The sequence below is a fragment of the Lithobates pipiens genome, unplaced genomic scaffold, assembly GCF_037356315.1.
Source record: "Lithobates pipiens isolate NorthernLeopardFrog02 unplaced genomic scaffold, aLitPip1_a1.2 Scaffold_1, whole genome shotgun sequence".
In the NCBI taxonomy this organism is placed as follows: Eukaryota; Metazoa; Chordata; class Amphibia; order Anura; family Ranidae; genus Lithobates; species Lithobates pipiens.
Window position 1 is genome coordinate 157,625,312 of NW_027507685.1, and position 19,018 is coordinate 157,644,329.

Below are 19,018 nucleotides of genomic sequence, written 5' to 3' on the forward strand. Positions count from 1 at the left end.
CCCATTCATAAAAATCAAACTGTTGTGTGTAGCTGGCGGGGTCCTGTGGAATTATCTCTGTTTAACGGACCTGTTAATGTAAAAAATATTTTTTTCGAAGCCCAGAGCACATCTGTAAATCTGACTGCATATATCTGCAGTGTGATGTATGGTTGAGCCATACCGCTTCTTTTTAAAGAAGTCAACAAGTCTTGGTAAAATGTAACTCCAGCTAAACATGGTTTAAATTCATATACTATACATGTTACTGTTTTACCTGCATGGGATTTGTAATTTTTGCCTGTCCCAAAAGTAAAGGGAAACCCCCTCAGATAGTTTTCACCAAAACATTTGCCCCAAAGGAAAAATTTATTTGCATCGCTTGTTATAGTTAAAACTATAAAATGTTGGATTGCACATCACTTTCTTTCTTAGTAATAATCATTAGGGTGAGCAGAGAGGTTGAATCACAACTGGTGAGGACATAGACAGCAATAAAAATTTGGAACAAGTGGAAGTGAGACACTAGATTAAAACCATTAGTCAATCAGACTGTAATACTAGAACTGGTGAGGCTGCTCTCAACAAAAGTGGGGTGTCTCAAAAGCAGGGAGCCCAAATTTGAAGATTCACAATGAGAGCGTCAAACAAAAGGACTAAGACCCATTTCACATTGAGGCAGTTTTCAGGCATTTTAGCACTAGAAATAGTGCCTGTAAAGCGCTTGAAAACTGCCTCCCATGCTGCCCGAATGTAAAAGCCAGAGTGCTTTCACACTGGGGCAGTGCGCTTGCAGAAAAAAGCCTGCAAGCAGCATCTTTGGTGTGATTTGGAAGCTCTGTATACAGCGCTCCCAAAACACCCCCTGCCCATTGCAATGAATAGGCAGCACTTCCAAAGTGCCTGAAAAGTGCTTTGTAAGTGCCTCAACACAGGCGGCTTTAACCCCTTCTTCAGCCGCTTTGGGTTAAAAGCTCCCCACTAGCTTCTGAAAAGCGCCGCTTAAACAGCGCTAAAGCGCCACTAAACCGAGCGGCGATTTAGAGCTAACGCACAGATGGCCCCAGTTTGACTCAGAACAATCACAAGGAGACAATACAGAACAGGCACTGATTTTCAGAGGCTCAAAGATCTCCCTTTCTTCAGGGATTCAATGTGAGTAAGAGATTGGAGGACTCCAAGATTGATTTGTCATCAGAGTCTTCAAGTGGGAAATGCGATATACCTAAGAAACAAGGCCTGAGGTGTGCCTTGGCCTAGCTGGTCAGTATGCCTGAAAAGAGGGCATACCCTGAATGTAAGAATAAGAAAATACTATGAGTATGTATGACAAAAACTGGGGAAACGGGTGGGTGGGAACCCAGAAAACGCCAACCCTGGCCCTGACAGAGGAGGAGGGTTAAATAGTCTCCGACTCCTCCCACAAATACAGGCTGGCCTCCGGCCAGCCTTCACACTTGTATTCGGAGTCTTCAAGTGGGAAATGCGATATACCTAAGAAACCAGGCATGAGGTGTGCCATGGCCTAGCTGGTCAGTATGCCTGAAAAGGGCAAAAAGACACAAGTTTAGGTGGAAATGGGAAGGTAATGATCCAACCCGTAGAATAGCGCGTGCCCGGATGGCAACAGTAGGTAACCGGTAAGTATCTATTGTGACAGGAGAACCCACCAACTCCTGACTTGGTGATGAGAAGGAACCCCCTTTTAGAGCCAGCGAAGCTACGCAAAACCCAACTGAACGTCCTGTGAAGGTTAGGATTGAGCCTGAAGCCCAAGGCAACCCAGACATGAGAATGAACTGCTTGTGAATGAGAGGATACATGGAGAAAGGGAGCAAGGGCTGGCAGAGAAGACTGAAAATACCTCAACGGACACCAGTGAAGTAGCTCAGTGCAAATGCCCCCCAATCCCTGGCCTACCCATACTTGGTATGAGGAAGTGAGAGGGTGAGTGCAAAAAGACCACTGGCAGGAGTGCAAAATGCTGGATGCCTGATGGATGTGATGCAGTAGGCGCCATGGCAGTGAGCATCGTCAAACATGGAAAAACCATGCCAGACACAGAACACTGGTCCCACCTGATACGATCAGGTCGTGCTTCAGCCTGAGACCTACCAACCGAGACTGAATCCTGAACCGAGGAAGGAGAGTCAGACTCCATCCCAGGGAAATAAGTCCCATGATACAAACATACCCAAAGTGACCAAAGCCCCCACCCCCCCAACCTGGATCAGAGTGGAGAGTGGAATCCAGACTGACAATGTTGCCCGAACCTACCACCTAAGGACCGTGGCTTAGGACACACGCTGAGAGAGTATAAATCCCAGGGCAGTAACCAGGGCCTCTATGCAACTGGATGTCAACTGAGGAAAATTGACGACTGCTTCTGACCCAAGGGTGAGCCTAGTGACGAAACAACATCTGCACCAATCAATTAGCCCCAACAACAGGCAGGGCTAATGGAAGTGAGTGCAGGCATGGTAGATATCAGTAAGGATGCCAAGACGGCCCTACCTGAGAAACACAACAAGAAAAATGACAGACAACCAGACATGAGAACAACGCCCTTTCAGCCTACCCAAGAATGAGAACATGAGCAGAAATGTCAAGACCACTGCGCGTAAATGAACCTGATGACGGACCCCCCCCCCCCCTTGTGTAAGTAGTGAGTGAGCCTGAGTAACCTGCAGCACAGAGACAGGTAATTAACAGAAAAAAAACTCAGGGCTAGAGTACCCACAGACCACAGTGGGTAGTCGTACAGGTGTGGTGAATGAACATGCATCGTATGACGTATGGTATACAGGCGAGAAGATTGTAATCAACAATCTTTAACAAACGAAAACCTCAGCCCATATGGATCCGTAGACATGACAAATCCTGATGTGTGAGCCTAGCTAACTGCCCCCAGGTACAAACATGAACACAGACACGATGAGACATGACAATCAACGAAGATGAAAAACAGGTACCGTAGTATGCCATGAGTGAACAACAATGCCCCTCTGAAAAATGCTAAGTCTCAACACCCAGGCTGAAAAAGCTATGACAGAAATGCTGGGCCAGAAATGCAAGGACAACAACACTATGATAGAACGCTGTGACAGAAATGCTGAAACTAAATGCTAAGGCAGAAACAAAATGACATAAATCCTGGGGCAGAATGCCATGACCGAAGACAACGCTATGACAGAAAATGCTGAAACTGAATGCCGAGGCAGAAATGTAACAGCAATCCAGGGGCAGAAACGCAATGACAGAAATCCTGGGCAGAAACATTAATGCAGAAACGCAATGACAGAAATCCTGGGCAGAAACGCTGAGGCAGATATATTACGACAGAAATCCAGGGGGAGAACACTCTACGACAGAAATCCAGGGGGAGAACACTCTACGACAGAAATCCAGGGGGAGAACACTCTACGACAGAAATCCAGGGGGAGAACACTCTACGACAGAAATCCAGGGGGAGAACACTCTACGACAGAAATCCAGGGGGAGAACACTACGACAGAAATCCAGGGGGAGAACACTACGACAGAAATCCAGGGGGAGAACACTACGACAGAAATCCAGGGGGAGAACACTACGACAGAAATCCAGGGGGAGAACACTATGACAGAAATCCAGGGGGAGAACACCACAACAGAAATCCAGGGGGAGAACACCACAACAGAAATCCAGGGGGAGAACACCACAACAGAAATCCAGGGGGAGAACACCACAACAGAAATCCAGGGGGAGAACACCACAACAGAAATCCAGGGGGAGAACACCACAACAGAAATCCAGGGGGAGAACACTACAACAGAAAACCAGGGGGAGAACACTACAACAGAAAACCAGGGGGAGAACACTACAACAGAAAACCAGGGGGAGAACACTACAACAGAAAACCAGGGGGAGAACACTACAACAGAAAACCAGGGGGAGAACACTACAACAGAAAAGCAGGGGGAGAAACGCTAAGACAGAAAACCAGGGTCAGAAAAATGCTAAGACAGAAAACCAGGGTCAGAAAAATGCTAAGACAGAAAACCAGGGGCAGAGCGCTATGATAGACATGCTGGGGCAGAACACTATGACAGGAATCCAGGGGCAGAAATGCTATGATGAAAGAACTGCTGGACAGAACGCTATGACCGAAATGCTGGACAGAATGGTATGACTGAAATGCTGGACAGAACGCTATGACAGAAAATGCTGGGCAGAACGCTATGACAGAAAATGCTGGGCAGAACGCTATGACAGAAAATGCTGGGCAGAACGCTATGACAGAAAATGCTGGGCAGAACGCTATGACAGAAAATGCTGGGCAGAACGCTATGACAGAAACCGCTGGGCAGAACGCTATGACAGAAACCGCTGGGCAGAACGCTATGACAGAAACCGCTGGGCAGAACGCTATGACAGAAACCGCTGGGCAGAACGCTATGACAGAAACCGCTGGGCAGAACGCTATGACAGAAACCGCTGGCAGAACGCTATGACAGAAACCGCTGGGCAGAACGCTATGACAGAAACCGCTGGGCAGAACGCTATGACAGAAACCGCTGGGCAGAACGCTATGACAGAAACCGCTGGGCAGAACGCTATGACAGAAACCGCTGGGTAGAACGCTATGACAGAAACCGCTGGGCAGAACGCTATGACAGAAACCGCTGGCAGAACGCTATGACAGAAAAATGCTGGCAGAACGCTATGACAGAAAATGCTGGCAGAACGCTATGACAGAAAATGCTGGCAGAACGCTATGACAGAAAATGCTGGCAGAACGCTATGACAGAAAATGCTGGCAGAACGCTATGACAGAAAATGCTGGCAGAACGCTATGACAGAAAATGCTGGCAGAACGCTATCGCAGAAAAACCTGGGCAGAACGCTGGCTGTGATAGAAACACTGGCCAAAGAAAAGAAAATAACAAGTAAAAGCAGCAACCTGGGTGGACTGAGATCCTCTGTCACTGCTGCAGAGATGCTAGTTTGCGGGGAGGAAAGGAGCGACGGGCGGGTGACAGCCCATCACCCCTCCGTGAGCACTAGGACCCACAGAGGGATGCACATTTGGACAGAACACAAGCCGATATCTCCCCCCCCCCCCAGGCCGCCACATAAACAAGGGGAGAGAGGATCTAGCGGGCGGCTGATCACCAGGCGGGCTCTTGGTGATAGACGTATAAGGGGAGCAGAGCCAGTGGCGGGCGATCACCCCGCTGCCACATGAACAAGGGGAGAGAGGATCTAGCGGGCGGACGATCGCCAGGCGGGCTCTCGGCAGCTCTTGGTGATAGAAGTGTATGGGGAGCAGAGCCAGCGGCCAATCACCCCTTCCCCCCCCCCCCCCCCCCCAAAAGGTAGAATCAGCCGACGGCCGACACGTGGAGCGAACAAGAGCCTGGGGAGAGAGGAGCTGGCGGCTGGCTCCCTGGTGGAGCTAGAAGCATGGGGAGTGGGTGGGCAGGGAGAGCAATGTGAAATGGAAATGACGGACGCACCCCTGCTCCCCTCGGCATGAACGCGGACGGGCGGCATGCTATCCAGAGGGAGCCGTGGGTGGAACTTGGGTTGCAAAGCAGACGGCAGGGCGGCCTCCACACAGAACCCAACTGAACGCGGTGAAACCCAGGGATGACAAGGAGGGGGGAATGACGCTCCAACCCAGAAAACGCCAACCGTGGCCCTGACAGAGGAGGAGGGTTAAATAGTCTCAGACTCCTCCCACAAATACAGGCTGGCCTTCAGCCAACCTTCACACATAATTAACAGTGTTTAATTGTTTGCTGCATATAATAAAAAAAAAAAAAAACAGGACACAGATCAGTGGAACACTGGATTAGCATGGATGGGAGAACTTTCAGCCCTCAAAATGTGTTGGCTGTTCTGGGTCATCTTCATGTAAACTAATATCAATATTAAAGCGCTTGGACTTTTAGACCTTTTGTTTGGTGCTGTCATTTGATTTTGTACAAACTTGACAGAGGTTCTAATTCTTCCTTACACTATTCAAAACATTGAAGGAAAAAATTTGTGGCGCTACATGAGCTTTAATGCTAAAAAGTTTACACATATTTACTCTGTTCTATTAAACCTATAGATTGTGCCTACCTATGACCTGGATATAATGAAGTAAACAATCCCTTAGAAAAAAAAAACCCTTTAAAATCTCTTGGGCTCATTCTCAGATGATCACCCTGCTGTCAGCACTCGATGAATGCAGTAGGCAACAGGGTAAACAGACAAACCAATATAATTACTGAGAGCACAAGCGTTTATTTAAAGAGGGTCATGACATCCTATCCCCAATGTGCACTCCTTTGAAGTTACATGCCCCCTCTGTGTATAGATTGGCTCTATAAACCCATCACCCACCGAGCACAGGGACAGAACAGTTTCTAAGTTTAACAAGTCTATAAAACACATAAGTGCTTATCAATTATCCACACTTTAACAAACTGACCTACAAAAACCTAAAGTCTATGTAAACAGGGAGATTTACTTTTACTAAACTTAGCGGGCTCAGGCTTTCTGCTATTCTCCTGTACCTGTTTATTTACACATTTGATGGGTTATGAGGCACCATGTGGCATGTTTGTAATTACACTCTGATCACCCCATAAGAAAAAAAGGTTTTTACAGCAGTCAAATGGCAGTATTTAAAGTGTTTGCCACAGCATTTTCTTTTAGCTCTGGAGAAGGAGCAGAATCCTTGTTGGGTTTTTACTGCTATCTGGGGCCTTGTTGGAAGAGATTTCAACTCACTTCCTGTCCTGGTGACAACAGATTCCACACAAGAAGTGAAAGAGAATCTCCAACAGCAATACAAATAAAATACTTTTATTCAGAAGAGTAGGGAGAGGCCTGAACCCTAGTTCTCCGCTGTGAGAAGACTGAATATTGCTAGTGGCTATAACAGCAGTAAAATCTGGCAAGCTGGTTGTACCCAAGTTGATCAACAGATCAACTTGGGTACATTCAGCCTGCCCATACATGGCTCGAATCGGCCATTAGCAGGAACCGGGCGAGAATTTAATCATCTATTGCTGGCTTAACACATTGGGCAGGAAGGAAATAGTTAAAAATCAAGTAGAGAAAAAAAAGCTACACCTCTCAGGTTACTACAAATGCCAGTTGGTGAATGGCTCTCCTAAACATTTCAAAGTGTTCCAAACAGGCGAACAAAGAAATCTTTAGTACCATTGTTAGGCCTCTTGCACGATACTTTTTGAGCATCTACTTTTTCAGACATGTTTTTATTGTATGTATTTGTGCAATTTCACATGCAGGCGTGCGAAAACTTATTCTCGTGTTCTTGTTCTGCACAATATGTAAATGGGCATTTGCACATTCAAGTGTATTTACGTGCATGAGGGGTAAATTACTGACCAAAAAAGCAGATTTTTTCTATTTTATTTTTTTTGTTACCGAAGAATATATGGCGCTGGTTTACGCACCTGTGTGCATTGACACATTACAATTAATGGGCTGTAGTTTAGCTCAGTAAAAAAAAAAAGTGCAAGAGGCCTTATACAGCTCAAGTTCATGCCATTTCCCAAATTTTTCCTCCTTTTAGATCAACAGTTGTGATAATGGTTTGCTTATGTAACTTTATTTTAGTGACTGCTGGCAAGAAACCAGACAATAGCAATGACACGTTTCAGTAATTGAGGCAGAACTTCCAAGAAACTAATGGGGCAGGAGTGACACTGCTGAGACAAGATGTGCTCCATGCCTCAGTGGTGTGTATCTGTCTAGCCTCAGTGCACAAGGTAATGTATACACTGTAAGTACATTGCAGGGCACACAGACAGGGGGGTATATTTATCTCTGTGTTGCTGCCAGCCTGTTTTATGCCAAGACTGTTCCACCTTCTGGCTTGTCACATACTGTCATGCCCAGGTACAGCTTCTGAAGGCAAATCAAATTTGCAGGAACAAACCCCATGGATCAGTGACAAACCTAACTCCTGAGACTATACTCAACTGCATCCACAATGCAGCTAGTGGAGAACTCTACTCACCAGTGGGGGCAAATTTGCATTAAGCTGTAACATTAGTCCACTTATCTTACCTGTGTTTTTGTGAAATTACTACGCTCTGTATACTTGGTCCTGATATGGGCTATTGATGTATTAAGCTACATCAAATAAAATGTAAATGTTGCTCATTGCAAGCAAAGGCAAAGCATAAATATCACTAATTTTCAACTCAACTTTAGAGCCATTTTTTTATTTCTCATATGATTCCTATAATTACTATTAGTATACTTATGCTGCTGACACTGCGGACACCATAATTTGTTAGGAAAAGCTTGAAGTAAAATAAAATTCCACTTAAAGATACACAATTTTTTGCTTTTGATGGAGTTTATGGGGCTCTTGTTGCCGTCTGTGCTGTTAGAAGAAAAATTTACTAAGACTGGATTTAAACCAAAAATGTATGCATTGCACTAATGTTCTACTCCATTGACTTGGAAAGGTGCCATATAGCCTTTTTCAGTAGACTGTCCTCCTCTACAGACCCTTGCTACACCCTTTCGAAAAACTCCATCTTCTGAGGTGAACTTAACTCTCTGGAAACGGAAACTGTATTCAACTCCAGAGTGTTTCTAGACCCCTATTGAACGTCATATGCAAATGCCAACTTTCTGTAATTCAGTATTTGCACAGGTACACCCAAGGACATAATATGAACATGGTACTTTTTCCTGGTGATAGGTCACTCAGGCACTAAGCACTGTCACATGGCGGTCAGCTTATCTACTCACCTCACACTGCAAAAGCCAGAGTTTTTTTAAAAGTCTAGCAGAGTTATGTAGAGGAAAATAGCCTACTTAAAAAATAGGATTTTTGTACTCACCGTAAAATCCTTTACTCTGTAATTCACCGACCGACACAGCTCCTCTCTGTAACTAAATGGGTTGTTTAGCCTGCCATTAGGAGAACTAGGCAAAATTGTTACACAATACACAGAACTTTTAGTCCTGCCCCAGGGGGGCGGACCCTGTGCTAACAACCCTCCCTGCTGCTCCCAGCAGATTCAGTACGTCAACAAGCAGTATAACATAGAGAAAAGGAGGGGTGGGTGCTGTGTTGGTCGGTGAATTACAGAGAAAAGGATTTTATGGTGAGTACAAAAATCCTATTTTCTCTTATATTCACCGACCGACACAGCTCCTCTTTGAAACTAAATGGGACGTCCCCAAGCAGTGTCAAACGAGGGATGGGAAAAAACAGCATTAAAACTTCATCCACCATGGCAAGTGGGAACTAGTGAAACTAAACCCACAAAAAAACAGCAGTGTATGGAAAAAAACACCGCTATAACTGGGCATTCTCAACAGGAGAGATCCCCAACACCGCAACCTTCTTGAGAAAGTAATGCAACAGTGCATTAACAAACAGTACTGCGTTTTTATCGAAAAAACAGGAAAAAAAAGCAATTGCAACTACACGGCTACCTGCAAAACTTTGAGGCCAAATCAGGCATCAGCCGATGCACTGACGTCTACCTTGTAGAACTTGGTAAACGTATGGACAGATGACCAGGTCGCCGCCTTACACACCTGAGCGACAGACGCTTGGTGTCGGAAGACCCAAGACGTTCCGATTGCTTTTGTAGAGTGGGCCGTGACTGGAAAGGGGGGGTACCTGCCCCTTCAAGGCGTAGGCTTGGACTACAATCTGTCTGATCCACTTGGAAATAGTGGCCAACGAGACCGCCATGCCTTTCTTTGGACCAGCCACCGAAACAAACAGTGAGTCTGACTTCCGAAAGGGAGCCGTGGCAGACAAGTACACCTTCAGAGCCCTAACCACATCGAGAGCGTGAAGGGCCACCTGCTTGGGGTGCTTCGGCTTAGGACACAACAATGGTAATACAATGTCCTCATTGATATGAAAAGCCGAAACCACCTTTGGTAGAAAGGACAGTAGCGGACGCAACACCACCTTATCCCTGTGGATGACCAAATAAGGCGACTTGCAGGACAAGGCCGCCAATTCCGAAACCCTCCTGGCCGATGTGATGGCCACTAGAAAGACTACCTTCTGTGAAAGGATCAACAGGGGAATATCCCTGATATTCTCAAACGGCGGCTTCTGAAGCGCCAACACCAGGTTCAAATCCCATGGGGGTAAAGGTGGACGTACCGGAGGGATTACATGTCGTACCCCCTGAACAAAAGTACTCACTAAGGAGTTAAACGCCAGGGGTCGCTGAAAAAAAAGACAGCCAGGGCTGAAATTTGCCCCTTAATGGTGCTCAACGCCAATTTCTGGTCTACTCCAAGAAACAGCAGGATCCTGGATGTAGAAAGGGAGTGCGGATGCCACCCTTTCTCCTCACACAGGGAGATGTAGGAATTCCAGGTACGATGGTATATCTTCTGTGAAGAAGATTTCCACGCCCTCAGCATGGTTGGAATCACCGAGTCCGACAGACCCTGGTTCCTCAGCACTTGGCTCCCAATAGCCATGCCGTTAAGGCCAGCGATGGTAAAGCAGGGTGAAAGATTGGACCTTGAAATAGGAGGTCCTCTCTCAGTGGCAGTCGCCAGGGAGAGTCTGCCACCAGACGCACCAGGTCTGTGTACCAGGGTCGCTGAGGCCAATCTGGGGCAACCAGGATTACTGAAATCCCCTCGGCTTCCACTCTGCGAAGCAGACGTGGCAATAGTTTCAGTGGAGGAAAGGCGTAGATCAGCTGGTACTGATCCCACGGAGCCAACAGTGCGTCTGACGCGTCTGCCCACGGATTTCTTGTCCTGGACACGAATCTCGGCACCTTCTGATTGAGACGGGAGGCCAAAAGATCTACATTTGGTGTGCCCCATTTCAGGCACAGCAGCTTGAATATCTCCGGATGCAACGCCCATTCTCCTGGGTCCAGCATCTGACGACTCAGATAGTCCGCCTGCCAATTTTCCACCCCCGGGATGTAAATGGCTGACAGGGCTGGAACGTGTCGCTCTGCCCACCGAAGTATGTGGGCGACCTCCCGAGCTGCGGCTGAGCTTCTTGTTCCCCCTTGGTGATTTATGTATGCCACAGCCATGGTGTTGTCTGACTGAATCCTGATCGGACGCCCTTGAAGACTCATTGACCAAGTGTGGAGGCACAGCCTGATCGCTCTCAATTCGAGCAGATTGATTGGTAACTTTTATTCCTCCCACGACCAGAGGCCCTGAGCCGGCTGAATCCCCATCACTCCACCCCAGCTGGACAGACTGGCGTCCGTAATGATCACCATCCATATTAGAGGAAGGAACGATTTTCCGGACTGAATCACCAGGGACCTCAACCACCATATCAGGGAGTCCCTGACTGGTTGGCTCACCTGAATCTGCCAATCCAGGGACAACAGAGATTTGTCCCATTTTGTCAATAACTCCTTCTGCAGGACTCTGGTGTGGAACGGGCATAAGGTACTGCCTCAAAGGAGTCCACCATGAGTCCTGGTACTCGCATGCAAAAGCGTAGCGACGACCACTTGCGGTTTATCAGTAGATGGACCAAAGATCTGAGACTCAGCAATTTGTCTGAGGGGAGAAAACCCTCGCTTCCCTAGAGTCCAACAGTAACCCCAGGTACTCCAGACGCTGAGTTGGTACAACCAAATTTTTTAAGTTCAACAGCCACCCAAATTCTTGCAGGGTCTGCATGGTGATCACCACATCTTCCTCTAATTCTGAGGCTCTCAGGAGGAGATCGTCTAGGTAACCCATGATCGCGATCCCGCGCTGCCTCAGCAACGCCAATACTGGAGCCAGTACTTTGGTAAAGACTCAGGGGGCTGATGCCAGGCCAAAAGGAAGAGCCACAAACTGGTAGTGGGCTTCCCCTACTGCCAAACGCAGAAATTTTTGAAGACAAAGTCATATGGTTATGTGCAGGTAAGCATCCTGGATGTCCAAGGATGCTAGGAAGTCCCCTTGATGGAGTACAGCGACTACTGAGCGAACTGATTCCATTCTGAACCTCTGAACTTTCACAAAGTGATTGAGGGCCTTTAAGTCCAAGATTGGAGGTTCCCCTTCCTTCTTGGGAACCACAAAGAGATTTGAATAGAACCCCTGGAAGCGTTCCGATTCCGGAACCGGTACAATCACCCCCTGATTCAGCAAGTCCCTTACTGTCCCTAACAGGGCCTCCCAGCGAACCGGGGACGTGGGTATGCTGGAGGGGAAGAATCTGGTTGCGGTCAAGAGAAACCATCTTGTAGCCGTTGGAAATCAGATCGCAGACCCATTGGACGGATAACCGGGAGGTCCACCGGGCTGCAAACTCCCAAAGATGACCCTTCATGTGGTAGCACTTTTGTTCACAGGCTTGTTAGGCTTGCGGTTCCAGGGACGCTTCTGGCCGTCCGTGGACGTCCTGTCAGGCTGGGGACGTTTTGTCGAAGCACCGGGCGGACAAAAAAGCCGTTTGAGCGGAAAAAGGAGGGCCCTTGCCTACGGCGTGGCTCCTTAGCCTTCCTGGCCTGTGGGAGTAGGGTACTCTTACCCCCAGTGGCATTTTTAATAATGTCATCCAACGATGCTCCAAAGAGCTGGTCGCCAAGGAAGGGAAGATCCGTCAGGGCTTTCTTGGATGCCTGGTCAGCAGACGAGCATTTTAGCCAAATCAGGTGCCTCAGCACCACAGCTGACACCGAAGCCCTGGATAAGGGAGTGTATCCAGGGCCATGTCACAAACATACTTAAGGCCTTGAACTAGTTGGTCTGCTAGTTCCACGCAGACAGGGGAGGCGTTTTGCTCTCCCAATTTGCGGTGCAAACGTTTTGTTTGCCCACTCAGTGTCTGACACCAGTGCGGAAGCCAGTACAGGTCGCACGGCTGACCCCACAACCGTAAACAAGGAGCGAGCCACTGCCTCGGCCTTCCTGTCCGTGGGATCCTTGAAAGCAGGAGTCCCCTCAACCGGGATCGTGGTTACTTTATTTAACCTGGATACTGGGGGATCCACGACCGGAGGAGCCGACCATTTTTTGAAAAGGCTTTCCTCAAAGGGGTAACGCACCTCCAAGTTTTTGGGAACCGAAAAGGTCCATTGCGAGCGACCCCATTCCCTGTAGTTGAATTTGTGAAAATAAGTCAAATATGGGAACACCTTAGGTGAACGTGCTGGCTTGCGGGACCCAAAAGGGACCGGTACATCAGCAGAGGGATCCGCTGGCTCCTGAATCTTCAGGGTATCACGCACAGCTGTGACAAGTGCTCCAACAAGCGATTTGCCGCGTCCAGACCCGGATAGGGAATCATCCTCACTGTCCGAATGGTCCTGGTCAGCCACGTCTGATAGGTCAGAGCAGGGGTCACCAGCCGCAGCAGGGTCCGAGTCTGCATCCGAGTTCTCCCCAGAGGATGGGGGGGGCAGGGGCCTCTTACGTGCACCTTTCCTTCCACGCGCCCGCCTCTATCTTTGCAACACAAGAGTTAAGGACCGCCGTCAGGGTGTCCATGGGCACCGCGCTATCCGCAGGTGACCCGGTTGCAATAGCCTGGATTTTGGGGAAGAAACACCAGTTTCTGAAGCCATGCTGACCCTAGCCTGTCTGCCACCTGCAAGGGGACTTAGGACAGTGAAGGTCCCAACCTCCTGCTGCTGCCGCATGGGGGGGGAGGGGTACTTAGCACCAGACTCACCACCCTGGGGTGTTCTGTGAATGCCACTAGCCGTCCCTGTAGTCCCCAGGAGGTTACCCAGATGCAGAGTGGAGAAAACTGTCGGCAGCAGCGGTCTATAATAGCGGTGCTTGCTCCAGCGTTCAGCAAAGAGCCATCCAGCATCCTGAACACACAGTGGACACAGGAAACAGCCTGTGAGAGCACATGTAAAGCTGTCACAAGAGAACTGCGGTGAAAAGAGCACTCGGGCTTCAAGAAAATGGCCGCCAATGCAATATTATATAATATAATAGGAGAATCCCATAGAAGATGGCTGCTGAGGCTCACAAGGGGAACCTGCCTTTCCCACAGTCAAGCTGGCCGCCAGACAGCACCATGCGGTGACAGAACACCTCCACAGACACCTTTTGGGACCCCCCAGACCGGGACCAGGACCAACGCTAGCGCACAAAGCCCCACGGGTGAGAGACCCAGTGAACCCCCCCCACATACACACTGCCTGCAGCGCATGCAGTCACCCCTCTCAGAGGGGGGAAGGAGGGGAGATAGGGACTAAGGAGAGAAGATAAGGAGGTGAGGTGGCCCCCGAATCGACCCCCCAGGGAATGCCCAGTTGCTCACCCCACCGAAGTAAGGAGAGCCGTACTTACCAGTCCTGAAGAGCTGGGAGACATTCCATCACAGACCTACTCCTGCACAGTTACAGGGTAGCTGTTGGCCTGGTATACTGTGATCCAGACATCAGTAGCCTGGTCATATGTATACCCCGGAGCATTGAAGCTCACGACCACCTCTGGAGCTGAGGCATGTCGTGGCCTGCCGAGCCTTAGCTGCGGCCTGCACACGCTCGATGGCCGGACTGGGGAAACTACAAGGATAATCATTAACCAGCCAGTCACCCAGCCGGAAGTTGATGAAAGATCCTGGGATCTTTCATCTTGCGCAAAAAACATCAAACCTGCAGCAAAAACATGGACCAAAAGGGCCCGCAGGGTTCCTAGGTCATTCTCCTTACTAGGCAAAATAAAAACAAACAATATGCTGGGTGCAGGGGGGAGGGTTGTTAGCACAGGGTCCGCCCCCCTGGGGCGGGACTAAAAGTTCTGTGTATTGTGTAACAATTTTGCCTAGTTCTCCTAATGGCAGGCTAAACAACCCATTTAGTTACAGAGAGGAGCTGTGACGGTCGGCGAATACCGACCTAAAGTTGCTATGAGTTACCACGCATTGCAGCTTTTTTCAAATAAGCCTAACAATGTACTTATGTTTTAATACTGAAAAAAATACTCACGCGTTCTCCATCAGCTCCAGGCAGGCCAAATAATCCCGGAGGGCCAATATAGCCCTGCAAGGAAAGGAAAAAGATAAAAACATGAGAGCCAACTCAAGCCTCAACCTTTCCTATATGCCTGGGGGTGTCAAACTCTTGGTACAGCCATGTCTCCTCCAGCGCTGGTCTGATGAGATAAACCTTGAGGCAAGTGTATATGCCCATGGACTGCATGGTGCTGGCTTCCACGATGTAGTCCAAGGGCACATACCCTCACACCAGGGAGCGTGGCATTCTATGCAGGAGGAAGGCAGGGTGTCACATCAGGGATGGTGGCATTCTACGCAGGTTGTGTGTGGCCCAGGAGGACAGGAATCTGCTGCGACAAATTCTGGTTAGGAGTTAAAAGCAATAATTACTGAACAACATTGGTTTACATAATTAAACCAGAACAAAAAAGCTGTGGTGGCCATGGCAGCCAATCAGGTACTTGCTGTCATCTTTTACAAAGAAATAAAAGCTACAGAAGCATCTTATTAGCTGCTTTTGGCAACAGCAGTTTTGCTTTGCACTGGTATTTATAAACCAGACCCAATTTTCTGTTAAGCAAACAACAAGAAAAAAAATATTTAAAAAATAACCAAGGTTTTCAACTGTTCATTAATAACAAATGTATCTGCATTACAACCCAGAAAAGCAGAACGAGCCCAGAAAAATCAGATAATGGTGGCTAAACAATATCAGTCTACAGATATAAAAGTCGCCAGGTCCCTATGTGTGTAGAATGATTGTGTGCTTAAATATTTAAATGCAGTTTATGAGATCTTGATGTTGCAGCCACTTTATCACGTAGAGAGAGCAAAGCTCGCCATGCAGTTGTGCAGGTTCCAATCCATCTACAGAAAAAAGCTGGGAGTATCGGAAGGGGAGATTAGAAGGCTACTGCATTTGGTAATATGTTCCAGATCAAAGATTGAAAAGAAGCACGACGTTTCATTTAACCTCTTTTAGACTTGGCATGAGTTAACAGAGGATGGTGTACTATAAAATGTACAAGGAAATCACACATTGGAACCAATTCATAGCCCACACTCCTTGACAAAGCATTGTCTCACGCATTGTAATCCTGGTGCTTCTGTAAACTTTTCTCCCATCTACCTTTGAATCAAGTCTCCCCGTACAAGCTCCAGTCTGCCACAGCGTCTTATATAGCTACTTCTGCACGTAAATGACTGGAAATACTGTGCAAGAGCTCCCATGTGTTATTATTCATCTTCTTTAGGTTCTTTAACAGAAAAACAGCCAACTTGTTTTAGAGGTTATACAGAAATCGTCCATTATTAGAGTTTGGATTAAAGAATATGTAAACCCAATATTTCAAATTCCTGATATGTGCCTGCTGTACCATGTACTTGTATAAAAAAGTATCCTGTTCTCTTTATTGCTTCCTTCATGTAAAATCCCTGGTGTTCCAGCTACTCCCTCTGCTTTCCTATTAAAAGCTGACCAAACTAGGCAGGAGAACACAGCGTGGTCAGTTTTCTAGCCATGCTGAGAATTCAGTCCGCTCTTCTCCAATGATCAGACTCTCATCCTTCAAGTTGTAGTTCACCCATCAAGTAGCATAAATAAATGAAGATTTAAGCAGGCCATAGACAGTTCGAATCTCGGCCGGTTTAGCAGTGGGTGGCCGACATTCAAACCATGTATAGGCAGGCTGAGTGTACCCAAGTTGATCGATCAATCAACTTGAATGCAACCAGCCTGTCAGATTTTACATGCGATCATTGCCCGTGGCTATTATAGCCGCTAGCACTAATCACTGTGTTCTCCCCTCCCCCCGCCAAGAGAAAACAATGGCTCTGGAGGCTGTATTGATGGGGAATCTATATTCTTTCCTACAACCCATTCGCTCCATCTATAGCCAGCTTAATAACAGCAATCCACTGTCCAGATCCCTTCAAGCCCTGATAAAGACGGGGTTCTGTACAACCTCCGAAACACACTGGTAGCAATTCTGTTAACCACTTGAGGACCGCCGTATTGCCATTGTACGTCAGCACAATGGCACAGGCAGGCATAATCACGTACATCTACGTGATTGCCTTCCAGCAGGTGGGGGGTCCGATCGGACCCCCTCCCGCTGGTTACGGCGGTCCGATTCGGTCCAGGAGCGCTCCGTGATGAGGGGATGGCCGTTGGTTTTCGGCCACCCCCTCTGGATCGCTCCTGGCCAATGAGAAGCTTCCTCCCCTGTGTATTGTTTACACAGGAAGGAGGAAGTGATGTCATTCTCCTCGGGACGGTCTTTTTGACCGGACTACGAGGAGAACAGTAAAAGTAAGTGTGCACCAACACTACACTGACATGTAGGTACACACAGGCACACAAACCCCCCCCGATCGCCCCCCGATCCCCCCCCCGCCCCCCTCCCCCCCCAGTCACAGTGTCACTGATTGCATTGATCATTTCTTTACTGATCAATGCATTCAGTGTCAGTTGTGACAGTAAAAACTGTCAGGACAGTTAGTGTTAGGTCCAGGGTAGCCCCCTATCACCCCCCAATAAAGATTTAACCCCCTGATTGCCCCTAGAGTTAACCCTTTCACCCCCTTTTGCCAGTGTCACTAAGCGATCATTTTTCTGATCGCTGCATGTGTCGCTAGTGTCGCTAGGTAGCTAGTTATTTTTTTAGGTTCACCGCCAGGTTTTTATAGCGCTAGGTACCCCGATATACTACCCAATAATGTTTTTAACCCCCTGATTGCCGCTAGTTAACCCTTTCACCCCCTTTTGCCAGTGTCACTAAGCGATCGTTTTTCTGATCGCTGCATTAGTGTCGCTACAGTCCCTAGGTAGCTAGTTATTTTTTTAGGTTCACCGCCAGGTTTTTATAGCGCTAGGTACCCCGATATACTACCCAATAATGTTTTTAACCCCCTGATTGCCGCTAGTTAACTCTTTCACCCCCTTTTGCCAGTGTCACTAAGCGATCATTTTTCTGATCGCTGCATGTGTCGCTAGGTAGCTAGTTATTTTTTTAGGTTCACCGCCAGGTTTTTATATCGCTAGGTACCCCGATATACTACCCAATAATGGCTTTAACCCCCTGATTGCTGCTAGTTAACCCTTTCACCCCCTTTCACCAGCGATCACAGTATAAGTGTCACTGGTGACGCTGGTTAGCCAGTTAGTTATTTAGGTTCCCCGTCAGGTTTTTATATAGCGCCAGGGACCCCCATATACTACCTAATAAAAATTTGAACCCCCTGATTGCCCCTAGTTAACCCTTTCACCACTGATCACCGTATAAGTGTTACGGGTGACTCTGGTTAGTTTGTTTTTTATAGCATTTTATATTCAAATCCGGAAGGCAGTGCTTGGTTTTCGGGGTCCCGTACGTGGCTAGGCTCCCAAAAAGTCCCCCACATGTGGTATCCCCGTACTCGGGAGAAGCAGCAGAATTTATTTTGGGGTGTAATTTGACTTCTGCACATAGCATGTGTGAGCAATATATCATTTAGTGACAACTTTGTGCAAAAAAAAAAAAAGTTTGTAATATTCCCGCAACTTTTGGCAATATATAAAATATTCCATGGACTCAACATGCCTCTCAGTAAATAGCTTGGGGTGTCTACTTTCCAAAATGGGGTCATTTGGGGGGGTTTTGTGCTATTTTGGCATTTTATGGCCTTCGAAACTGTGATAGGTAGTGAGGAGTTAAATCAAAAATTTGCACCCTTAGAAATCCTGAAGGTGGTGATTGGTTTTCGGGGTGCCGTGCGCGACTAGACTCCCAAAAAGTCCCACACATGTGGTATCCCCGTACTCGGGAGAAGCAGCAGAATGTATTTTGGGGTGTCATTTCACATATGCCCATAGCATGTGTGAGCAATATATCATTTAGTGACAACTTGGTGCAAAAAAAAAAAAGTTTGTAATATTCCCGCAACTTGTGGCAAAATATAAAATATTCCATGGACTCAACATGCCTCTCAGTAAATAGCTTGGGGTGTCTACTTTCCAAAATGGGGTCATTTTGGGGGGTTTTGTGCTATTTTGGCATTTTATGGCCTTCGAAACTGTGATAGGTAGTGAGGAGTTAAATCAAAAATTTGCACCCTTAGAAATCCTGAAGGTGG

At 47.6% G+C, this 19,018-nt stretch overlaps 1 protein-coding gene across 3 annotated transcripts in view; it reads right to left on the minus strand.

Moving 5' to 3' along the window:
* COL27A1 (collagen type XXVII alpha 1 chain) overlaps nucleotides 1-19,018 on the minus strand; it is a 752,882-nt gene that overhangs the window by 531,268 nt on the left and 202,596 nt on the right. For all 3 annotated transcript variants that reach the window (XM_077478787.1, XM_077478785.1, XM_077478786.1), the window contains exon 11: nucleotides 14,898-14,951. In XM_077478787.1, coding sequence (XP_077334913.1) covers nucleotides 14,898-14,951 — 54 coding nt within the window. The remainder of the gene's footprint in view (nucleotides 1-14,897; nucleotides 14,952-19,018) is intronic.